Below are 12803 nucleotides of genomic sequence, written 5' to 3'. Positions count from 1 at the left end.
ACAAAGTCAGATAAAGCCAAGCATGTAAGCCTATGTAAATTTGGTCAAGTCAGATTATATCTAAAACACAAAGCTATTTAATACACACATTAATTATGAGCCAGTATGTAAAACAAAAGTAGTCTGTATCTGTAGTCTTCTTTCAATTTCACATGGCATTCGCTATTTAAAACCCGAGCTTGGAGATCTTTTTTGTATCATTCATTTTAAAAAGTAGGAATGTTTGGTTTTACCTATCTGAATACCATTACTAAGGCAGAATTACCTTCTTCCCTTTAGGTGAACAGAATATCTAAGGAAAAGGTTATGTTATTTTATGAATTTCTGACTTTTTTCAATTTACTAAAATGTTTTTCAGTTGCTACTGGGTAACTGAATGAAAATATTTTAAATATTAGGTCTGGGAAGCCTGGGTGGCTCAGTGGTTGAGCATCTGCTGATGCCCTGATCTTGGAAGTCCTGGGATTGAGTCCCACATGGGGGTTGCCACAGGGAGTCTCTTTCTCCCTCTGCCTATGTCTCTGCCTCACCACAGCTCATGAATAAATAAATAATCTTAAAAAAATTTTTTAAAAATTAGGTCTGAAAAAACGGGCAATTTCCAATATAACTTTAGAAATCAATAGGACACATAAGTACATCAATTTATATGATTTTTGAAAGCTTTAAAAATGTTTATTTTCACATTTAGATTAAGTTAAATACAAAAGGAAGTGTAAAATATCCCCTGGATCATAACAGTATAAAGTAAACTAGAACATTTTTCTCGTGAAAGTTAATGTTCATGAAATAAAGTTTGAAAATTATACAATTCTTCCCTGAATTTCAGAGTTAAGAGCTAAACTTTTATACGCCCCAAGTTACAAGATTCACTGAAGTGCTAAAAACTTCACTTAGTTATAAAGTTGTTATTAACAGAGTTAAGAACAGTCAAAAATAATTACAATTAATTAATACATTTGATGAAATCACACAAATGTCTTTGGTCTCAAGAGCAATAAACTACAAATTAATCAGAATATAAATTACACAGGTCATTACATTCATCTATGTATATCAAAGATAGTAATTTTAAGGTTCAAAGTGATTCCATCTTGGGCATATTTTTGCCAGTCCCTGGAAGAAATGCACCATAAAGGATGACTCTTCTAAGATATTCCTTTTTGATAGTTTTAACTGCTATCATTTCAATTACCTTACTATCAAGTGGAACTGTTTAATGAATGTTTTTCTCTTAAAAGTATTTCTACATATAACGTAAGCATGCTTTACAGCTAATGTTTAATGTGTCGAGATACAAAGGAACCTAGATCTAAGGTCTACCAAAACTATGAAGCTCACAAATTTTCTCAAAAAAGGCATGGTTTTAGATGTCTGTAGGTTTACTCTGAACAAATTTCATAGCCTTCTGATTAATAAATGCTAGCTAAAATATATAGCCTTAACTACATTTATATTATGAACTCAACATGTCTACTTCTGTTTACATATATGCATATATATGACCACCTAATAACAGAAAAGTCAATCCAATGTACACACTGAGAATCCACAGGTTAATGGAAATGACATATGCATTATTCTATGTGCCATTCTTCACAATTCTGACGGTACCTTTCATGGAATCCTTTTCCTATTAATTGCCATACATTCAGTTTTAAAAATTAGCAAACCTAGTAACCAAGTTAGTGGTTATATTTTAGGAACCCAATCAATCAGTTCAGATTGACCCAGTTAAGAACACTATCCAAGAAGTTGCAGTCTTTTACCCATTCTACTTTGTCCATCAATAAAACTCAAATCCATCACTTTCAGACTGGCATATGTACATTAGTGTTTTCCAGAACTGTTCATCAAAAACATTTCTGGGAGTAAATGTTATTAGACGTGGGGTGGAAAAAGGGTTCTGGAGTTCAAAAAGTTTGTAAAAATATTATATTAAGATCCAAGAAATCCTGCAGCAAATAAAAAATTTAATTTGATACCAGGCAAGATTTCCAAACTTTGAGCATGATACCCTTGTGAGACACTGAACATTCTTAAGACCACTATTGTATGAAACTCGTTTCAGAAATGGTAGGAGTGTGACGAAATGTTTTAGAGTAAAAAGAGCAAAGAAACCTTTCAATTGTTCTAATATACCATTTTAAAGTGTTTTCAGTTTCATTTACCTAAGAGAGAGTTTCCTGTAGTAAAATATTTGACTAAGTAATCTAAATGAGAACTTGAATAAACGAGTGATGCAAATCAGTCCCCCAAACCCACACATTCAGTCATTATCTGTGACTCTAAGAAATACGTACCAAAACCTATTATTGCTCTTTATAACTGAGAATACCTATAAACCCTGGTAAAATCCTTAATTCGAAAAGATATGACTTCATGATCACATCACTAAAATATTTACCAATATCTGGATTGAAGATTTCCTCCACAACCAGCTGAAAAAATTCTTTGGAAACACCTCCCTCATCAACTCCTTGTTCTCCTTCAAATTCCACATACAACTGTTTCTTCAAGTCTGCAGGATTTTCCATAGCGATCATCTCTAGCTAGTGGTGAAAAGATAAAGTGAAAAGAAGATGACTGCCAGTTTAAAGATGAAAGCAAAATAAAACTAAGGAGAAGCAAAAAATAAAAATAAGGAGTAGGGCTATGGAGCAAATAAAAGATACTGACTTGATTTGTTTTAAATGGAAACAGGAAGCAAACTGGTAAAAAGCCAGTAAAGGCAAAGATTCAGTCTCACAGATAATGGAAAAATAGGACAGAAAATAAGCCAGCATAGAATTATTAAAAGGTTACTTTCTAACTACTGATTTGTCATGAAGTTAACATACAGTAGAAAATTAAAATTAGATATTTTGTTACTTCTGTATAACAAACCTGGGCTGTAAGTTTAGGACAGGGAAAGAAGTCATGACAGCCAAACACATAAGTGACTACTCAATCTAAATCACTTCAACAAAAAATAATGGAGTATAGAAGTATAACTTCAAATTTGTTCACTAGTAATTCTTTATGTTTAATAGAACAGAAACTAAGGAAGTAATTCCTATTATCCAATCAGCCATAAATAAAATAACCTCAATTAAGAGAAAAAACCACAATAGGGAAACAATTTGTGGTCTCTTACAAGTGCTTAGTATAAATTGCCACTTAATGGATCACAACACATCTCATATACACTTTTTTTTGAAAGCAGATGAGACATACGCTTGCTCATATCTTTACTCTTAATTTCTTACTAACAGTTATCAAAAACCCTAGTATCGAGCATTTTTCAACTACAAATCTCTACCAAATATTTCTTTGTGTCTACAGAATAATATACATAATAATATACATAATAACTGATCTCAGTCACTAAGAGATCAGAAAAATCCACACTAAATTCTAATGTGAAATATTTATACTGCCCCCCCTTTTTTTAATGTATCTGAAATTTACTAACAGCATTCCCTCACTATCACCCACGTTATTTGCTACATACACTGACTTTAAATGCCATTTGGCTGTTAAAAAACTTTAACTTTGAAGGAACAGAATATTTAAGGGTGTTCAAATTACTGCAACTAATGATTACAACTAGGATTTTAAAAATGGATTTGAGCAATGCAAACATCATTGAAATAACTAAACTACAGTCCTAAAGTAGTGACTTTAGATGAAGTTTGGATATTCTTGGAGGTCTATAAAAACTAAAATAAAAATCATGAATTCATGAATCAAGTCAGTTGTCCTAGATCAATGTTTTTCAAACTGCCATCTGCAACTTGTTAGGGGGTAGCCCATTTAGTGGTTTCAAACCAACTATCAGGGGAGAAAGTCAGAAAGTATTCCACATAGTAATGGCACCTAATTATATGTACTGACAGATACGCATATATGTACCTATGCTATGCAAAATACCTTACTTGGTACTGCAGTCAAAAAGGTTTTAAGAACAAAGGCTGAAATGATCTTAGGTATCTTCAACTTCTGGGTTCTATAATACTGTGAATTTAAAATCTTTAGCTTTAAAAAATATCCTGTACAACAGTGGTCTCTGATGTTTACAAAATCCTTTTTATGCCAAGTTGTATTAGGATAACTTATTTTTGTGACAGACTGTTGTGAAGACTGAGACAGAACATTCTGCTAGTTCCAACTATCACTTAACTTTTAAACTTAAAATTTTAGCAAGCAACTCTAGTAAGCCTGTTTCCTCATCTGCAAAGAAAAAAAAGGGATAGTATTCTTCATACTGAAAAGATGTGAAGGCTTAATAAAAATATGTAACAGTTAGTTCTAGAGTGGGCAATATTATTAAGATAACACATTATGTTGCAACCTTTTAAAACAACTTTGATCTCTGAACAAAAGATTCACTATCTGGTTTTACAGCCTGTCCCAAGTTTTGAAAATAAACTTGGGGAAAAATAGTTCCAGTTGGAAACCTGTTTCAAGCCACAGAAAATAAAGAATGCTGAGAACTAAAACAGAATTGTCAGCTCCAATGTGGTTTACCCATCACGCCAACATCCCATATTGCCATGGAACGCATTCCTAGTTTCCTTCGTCCAGTTCCCACCTGCCTAGGTGTTAAAGGAATATAAGTCAATATTTATGTATGCCCTTATAATACAAAGACAAACCTGCTTATATCAAAAGTATAATGCATTCCAAGGTGAAAAAAAATGATTATCTGGTATTTAAATTATGCATCCTATAGTTCTTCCTCATTCATATTCACAAATGAGAGCAGACTCCATTATCAATGTGATTATATCTTTTAAAGGATTTGGCGTCATTTCTACAGGATTCAGAGACCATGTGTTATAGTCTTAGCTACACCTAAGACACTTTGTATGACACTGAAACAATTTTATCTTCATTATTAATAAAATATTACGTCTGTCCATCTCCACCAATCTCCACTCTGCTCCCCCACCCAAGTGCCAAAATAATTTACTGCAATGTTCCATAATTAATCGTAATCATGTAGCTTTATCTTTCTGCTAATTTCATCTATAAAATGAGAATGATATATTAAGCAAAAATTAATACATGCGAAGCACTTAGATGAATTCCCTGTACAATAATACCATATACCTACTAGCTTTTGTTGTTGTTACTTTTATTTGTACTAAAATTTTTTTCAACCTTGCCTGAAAACCAAACCCAGGCAGTATAAAACAAAATATTTCAATAACAACACAAAAATAATATATAGCACTTATGTGCCAGGGCACTCTTCTAAGCACTTTACATTTACCAATTCACTTCATTTGCACAACAGTCTTATATGGCCAGTAATATTATCACTCCCATTTTACAGATGAAGATCCCAAAATAATGAGAGATTCAATACTTGTTTTCAGTATGAGTAAATGGTAGACAGAGATTCTAATCCAGGCAACAAGCTCTTAACTACTATACTAGGCCCTCCTACTCTCAACAATTAGCAAAAATCTTTTTTGAGATTACAAGTGACTTATTTTCTTCTTTACCCTTTTCTACATATTATTTTTTACAATAAATGTAATTTAGAATCAGGATGTCAAATGCAAACATGAAAAAGAATGATTTGAGAAATAGGTATTTGAAGCAATTGAACTCTACAATTAAAAATTTCCTATTATTATCTGTTAGATTATTATTCTTGAGTATCTATTAAGTGGTTCTATAATATTTTATCATTTACATATAATATACAAGGGTAGCCTACCTTTAAAAAACAACTTTTACTTTTAATTTTAACATTAAAATTTACCAGTTATCATTTTGATAAAGGCTATTATTATTAAGGAACTTAAGGAACTGCACTTATTTTTATTTTTCTTAAAACAACCACTTCTGACTCAATGTTCAAATGGAGAATGATTTAAGAACAGTAAAGGTGTATAACTCTCTGTAATACATATATACCATTTAATACAGAATTTTGAAAATCAAAAGCTGCCTTGAATGAAGAATATTTGGAAACTTAAAGACTATGTCAGTGAACATTGTGAAAATGAGAATCTGTATGCATCCTTGAATTGAAATCATTTATAGTACATAGAGCTGTATTTTTATATACAGATTTTCTTACAGTAGAATATATTTTATATTAGTTTAATAAGGAGACTGGAAAAAGACAGATTGCTGGGGGAAAATAAACAAAAGTAGACTGGATGTAATGAAATCTACCTCTTCCTTATATGACTTCCTCTTCTTACTAAGACTCTTGATTTCATCAATTGTTGGACAAAACGATTTTCAATTTCTGAACTTTTAATTGGCCATGATGATGAAATCCTAGAGAGATCATTTTTTAAAAAATTGATCTGGTATCAAAGCATTCCCAGAATACCTAGGTAGGATGACATCTTATTATAAAAATATCATACTTGCCAGATTTACAAGAGTCAAAAGAAAAACCCCATCCTTTAAATAGTATTCTGGGCTACTATTACTTATGATAAAGTCATCTTTATCCATAACTGAAAAAATTCCTTAGTAGTATAGATATTTAAGTAGAAGTAGTAGTCACATAAAATAGACCTAATACTTAAGAATACCTAAGATCTTGAAGAATGGCTGGCTTAAGCAACTTCAACTTATTAGACTCTAGGGTTAAACACTTTGTTTACACTTTCAAGCTACTGACTAGAACAAGATCTTTAGATTATCCAGATACATTTGTTCATTTTCATTTCTCTATAAACAGTTGAAGTTTTCTAGATCTTACATATAAAGTTTAGATGTTTGAGTAACAGCCATATCATATAACCACATCTGCTTGTGAGACCAGCAGACCAATAGACCTTGTTCTATTTCCAATTCTGCCATTAATTTCTATAGGCCAGAATCTGAGTTTCATTTGTCTCACACATAAAACTAAGAAGTTTGACAAGTTTCATTTTCTTAGTTTATTATATAATGCTGAGAATCTATGCAGATCTACTTCATTCTTTTTATCTCTTTTGAGGACATAAATCAGGTATGAAGTTCTTCATTTCATTTAGAATAAATCATAAAAAACAATAATGGTCATTGCATTAAGCACAATATACTGAATGTACAAGATAAAATCAATCATACTCAGAGCAGCACAGGATATTATTCTTAAAGTAATCATCAATTGTGAAAAATAAAAGAATCAAGTTTTATTTAAATTATAACTAAGGGTGTTTGCCAAGGAAAATGCTGGGGCCTCGGTTAGATAGCCCTGTCACAGCTCAGGAAAAAAATGAATGGAACTGAGGGAAACAGTTGGTAGTAGGGCTATTCATTTGTGCTTATCACCTTGATCAGCTCTAGTTCGTATTTTTGGACTTTCCTACTCAGTTTACATTTCAGCCATTCCTTTCAGTCTTTAGATCCCAATCCAGAATTCTAGGACCTGCCTGCCTAATCTGAAACAAGTTGCATACCATTGTCAACCCTTATTCTAAACCTGCTCTCAAAGATTGCTAGTTTCCTAAATATGTACTTGTATATAAAACTGGCCTCAATAGGGGCCCCTGGGTGGTGCAGTGGTTGGGCATCTGCCTTCAGCCCAGGGCATGATCCTGGAGATCCGGGATCGAGTTCCACATTGGATTTCCGGCATGGAGCCTGCTTCTCCCTCTGCCTATGTCTCTGCCTCTCTCTCTCTCTATTTCTCATGAATAAATAAAATCTTAAAAAAAAACAAAAAAACAAAAAAAACCCTTAAAAATGGCCTCAATAAATATGTATATATAAACTGTACCAACCGCCATCTTCCCAAATATCGATTTGTAGTCTGGCTTTATCAGAATATCTGGGGGCACTACCAGAAATAGAATTCCTAGGCTCTATTATCAGAGCTCCTAATCTGAATCTCTAGAAGGTAGAAGCTTGGATTTTTTTTTTTTTAAAACATGCAGATGTGAAGACAGTTTTAGGGTACATGACAGGTGGCCATGCTGTCTTTCATGATATCCATATTCTCCTAATATCATCTCCTAAAATAAAAAGTAAAATAAAATCTCATACCCCTTTCCCCTGGGAATGCTAAGAAAAATGACAAATCATCTACTTTTAAAAGAATATACAAATAGGTAAATGTTATTAGTAAAATATTGTAAAAACCTTATGAGTTTGGATTGTTTTAATTCAAGTGAGCTCATGAGTATCACTGTATGATTTTCTAAGAAACAACAACAAGAACTAATCAAAGTCACAGGGAGAAATACTCCAGTAACTTAGAGGTGTGGGTAGTTCTTAAATGATTCTGAGATACCTACTTGTGACCAGACAACTTATATTTTACCATTATTTCATTGGTTCTAAAATTCCTTTTTCACATTTTAACATCTCTGAAATCAGGATATACCATAAAATTGATGGCATCTCACAACTAATTGGCAGCTTTTTTTTTTTTCCCTTTTAGTACTAAGAAAATAATAGTGTGTCCTCCAATCAATAGTATCTAAGGTTCAATAAAATACTGTAAACAGTATTCTTCAGCTGCCATCAGAAACAGCTCCTCTGGGGCGCTTGGGTGGCTCAGTTGGTTAAGGGCCCAACTGCTGGTTTCAGCTCAGGTCCTCATCTCAAGGTTGTGATCTCGAGCCCTGCATCGGGCTCTGTGCTGAGTCTGCTTGAGATTCACTTTCCCACTTCTTCTGCGCCACCCCCCCCTCACGCTCTCAAATAAATAAATAAATAAATAAATAAATAAATCTTTTTTTTTTTTTTTTTTTTTTTTAATTTTTATTTATTTATGATAGTCACAGAGAGAGAGAGAGAGAGGCAGAGACACAGGCAGAGGGAGAAGCAGGCTCCATGCACCGGGAGCCCGACGTGGGATTCGATCCCGGGTCTCCAGGATCGCGCCCTGGGCCAAAGGCAGGCGCTAAACCGCTGTGCCACCCAGGGATCCCTAAATAAATCTTTAAAACAAACAAAACCCAGTTACTCTAAAAACCCTACATAGGACATAATTTGCTAGTCTTTGAATTACATGGTACACGAAAGTGAAGGAACATATTTTTTTATTAAAAAAAAGCAAAATTGTAATTATTAACTGAAGGTACTCCTCCACTCCTCCTCTTTTCTACCATGCCAGTCAGCCTTACAATTCATAACTAAAAAATAAGAACTAACACAGAAACATACCCTAGAGTGCCATATATGTAGTCACTATTTTCTGGGCCTCATTTGTAAACTAATGAGTAGATGAACTGCAAAGGCTCCTTTTAGCTTTTAAAGTATATGATCCTGGGACAGCCCGGGTGGCGCAGCGGTTTAGCGCCGCCTGCAGCCCAGGGTGTGATCCTGGAGACCTGGGATCGAGTCCCACGTAGGGCTCCCTGCATGGAGCCTACTTCTCCCTCTGCCTCTCTCTCTCTGTCTCTGTCTCTCATGAATAAATAAAATCTTAAAAAAAAAAAAAAAGTATATGATCCTATAACCTTAATTACTTATTAACATTGAACTCACCAAAATTCTCATTTCTTTTTCTCTTCCCAACCTACTCTCTAGTTCAAATTAGCAGGTCATAAGAAAGTGGTCAATAGCTTTATTTTGTCAAACTGATACAGGAGGAAGAATAAGGCTTTAAGAAAAAAGTAAAGTAGATCCTTGAAGAGTAAGATATTAAAATTCCATCAGTACTTTTCAGAGTTCAGCTAAGAGGACCTTAAACTACTTTTTGTTGTAGTTTGTCCTAAAATACTAGGACTTTATCATAACCATACCAGCTATGAATGTTTTTTAAAATAGGATCAATTTGACTGTCTCACAAGGCCTATTTTGATGTTTTTCTCCTAACCTTTTCTGTCATTAAAAAAAAGAAAAAAGGGAAGGAAGAATAAATTTGCTTATTAATATGAGTATTTTAGTCCCTAAGAAGCTTCTTAGTATCATAATTCATTTTTATATCTCTACTGCTTAGCAAAGTGCCTCATACATAAGATTTCTGAAGTGAACTTTCATGAACTGGTAACAGTTAAGTACATTTATTATTTAGTGAATCCTGGTTTAAAATTGGTCAAATATAATATTCTGGCTTGACATAATTAAGCAGAACTCACTAAAAAACCTCAGCATAATTAAAAAGTCCAGTTTTACCCTAAAACCTGCTTTTAAAAAGGCCTTATAAACAAAAATGACTGTTTCCTCAAAATTCTAGATGACAAAATAAGTATACAACAAGTACTTAAACTTTTATTGGTTCTTAGCCTTGCTTTACTAAGAGGAGGTGGTGGTGGGAAACAAGGGGAAGGAAAATAAAGTTGGGTAGATTTCTTAATTGAAGGCAGATTAGTTGGGTAGATTTCTTAGCTGAAGGCGGATTAGGAAGGTGGACAATTATTTTTTTTTTTTTTAATTTCTAACTCTGGATTGAATCTTATGGAGAATAACTTCACTGCTTTTTAAAGGCTAGGCATAGTTTTTATTGGAGATAGATGAAAGGATCCCAACCCAAGAAGCCAACCATAAAGTGTATAGTCTTGGGATTTGCAATTCTACTCTAACAACTGAAATTTACAAGATTTTCAACACATTTTTCACAACACATCACTCATGTCATACAGATACTCTACATCATTCTGCTAAACTATGGAAAATAAGTTGCTGGTGATTGGCAATTGGTTTCTATCTTCTGGCCAGGCCTCCGTTCTTAAATGGGGGCACTAAAATTTTTAATTTTTGTAGAAGCAAGTAATGAACAAAAGGCAGCAAATCTGGAAAAACAGGAAGTTAGAAGTGGGTACTTGTGTTCCCAATATTCTCCCAGCTCAAGCTCCCTGGACTGGGTTGATGACAAAGCACCATTAATTTAGATTCCTGGAATGGCTGATGTTTTCCCAGTAGTTCCAACCAACTCCAAAATATTTAAGTGGTAAGAAAATACCACAGTCAGGTAGTGCTATACAGGGGCTCCTGTAAATGATCCAGAATGAACAGAACTCTTACTAGAGCAGCACACCAAACTGCCCAGATCATTTCAACTTCACACTAACTCTAAATTTTAAGTCACGGAATTTTTTTGGATACTACTTATTTCTTTATGAGTTTATTATACCACTTTTCCCAGTTAAGATTTGACATTTATACTTATTGGTATGTCCACATTCCCCCTTGTTCCTGTGCTCAGGTCTTTTTCCAACATCCATTTGTCTTCTGAACAGAGAAGAAACTTTTAGAGTTAGTTGTTGATACTTAAGAAGTCTGTTTGTTTGTTTTTCCCAAAGAGAGAGTGATCATTATTCAAGACAACCAATACTTTGTGGAACACATTTATAAATTTGGACAGGAACAACAAACGTATAATATTTACACTTATAATACAAAATGCCCAAATGTTTCTATACCACGTAATGCCATGTAATTTTTTTAAGCAGTCTACTTATAAAATGAATTCACTGAACTGTATTACAATCTCCCCAGCATTAGGTATTTATTCTAATACTAGTTTTTAAGCATTAGCCCAACTTACCCGGACAAGTGCATCATCTATGATATGGTCACGTCTGACTTTGAGTCTCAAATATGGATTCAACTGCTGTCCTTGAACTAAGCTGTAGAGAACAGTGATTCTTCGTTCACTGTACATGCGAATTCTATTGTCATAATATAATCCCAAATTCTTTGTGACAGCATTCAATATAAAGGGACATGTCATGAAAGAGAATTTGTTCTCTGTTTCTACTTTGAAAAAAGTATAATCTTTATCCATTTCTAGAACATCATTCAGTGGTTCATTAATAAACTCTTCAAAAGGGATAAGTGGTTTTCGACAATCCAGAGTTTTAACACCAAGTTCAGTTTCCAATGGGTCCACTCGAGGACCTTTCTTATTTCTTCTTTCCTCTCCCAAAAGCTCCTGAAGTGTCAATTCACTGGATTCAGGGATGGGCTCTTCATCATCTTCTTCATTGTGATTTGTGTCCACTTCCCCACCCACTACATTTGCATAGTAAACCATTTTCAAGCACTTTGAAGCAGCAACAATAGCATCATCATCATTCACTAGATTCCGACTGTTAAATTCATTGCTTATGACTTTGTAAGTAATAAGTTGCTGAAATGTTTCCATCATTCTACGAATTTGGTCTGCACTGTATTTAGACCACAGTCTAACCAATTTTCCTTGGGCTGCAAGGGGTAGCTTACTCATTGCTTTGCAAAACAATGGCAAAGCCATTTCCAGATATTCAGGACTGTGTAGATTTCTATTCTCCATTACAATAATGAATAAATTCAGATAATTAGGATCTCGAGAGTATACATTGTGATACGTCAAGTCACATTCCACATTAGGTGACAAATACACAAGTGCATTGAGAAAAGCAGTTTCTATTTTTTCATTAGAGAGTAATCTGGTATAGACCCTTCTAATGGCCTCAATATCCACAGACACATCATCAGGGCCTATTTTTTGTAAGTTGTTATCTCCTTGTGAACTATCACTTATCCTTGAAGAAGATGCTTCTGAATCTTCTTCCATAGCAGCAGAACATGCAGCTTTTTCCTTTTCATCTTCATCCTTGTCTTCATCCTTTCCTTGAAGAGATTTCAGTTCTTCCTTGGTGTGTTGTTTGACTTTCCGAAAGCTCTGTACCAATGCCTCAGCACTAGAAAAAACTCTTCCAATAACACGGATTAAAGGGGAATAATCCTCTCTCTCTCTACATAATTCAAGAATTTCATACACCGTCTCTTCTGTTAGGTAAGTCACATCTAGAAAGTTAGAGAAAAAAAGGAGAACATTTATTTTTAGAAGTATGTTTATTTTGTCTTAAGTTCTAGTGAAAAGTAAAACAGCCCTTTTGTACTCAATACCAGTTGAATTACAACTCTTT

At 33.8% G+C, this 12803-nt stretch overlaps 1 protein-coding gene across 8 annotated transcripts in view; it reads right to left on the bottom strand.

Annotated features, from left to right (window-relative positions):
- UBE3A (ubiquitin protein ligase E3A) overlaps nt 1-12803 on the bottom strand; it is a 95820-nt gene that overhangs the window by 17397 nt on the left and 65620 nt on the right. For all 8 annotated transcript variants that reach the window (XM_077868533.1, XM_077868508.1, XM_077868543.1 and 5 more), the window contains 2 exons: nt 11438-12681; nt 2408-2552 (listed from right to left, as the gene is read on the bottom strand). In XM_077868533.1, coding sequence (XP_077724659.1) covers nt 2408-2552; nt 11438-12681 — 1389 coding nt within the window. The remainder of the gene's footprint in view (nt 1-2407; nt 2553-11437; nt 12682-12803) is intronic.

This window comes from Canis aureus, chromosome 2, assembly GCF_053574225.1.
Source record: "Canis aureus isolate CA01 chromosome 2, VMU_Caureus_v.1.0, whole genome shotgun sequence".
NCBI classification, from domain to species: Eukaryota; Metazoa; Chordata; class Mammalia; order Carnivora; family Canidae; genus Canis; species Canis aureus.
This window is presented reverse-complemented; position numbering and strand designations above follow the sequence as displayed.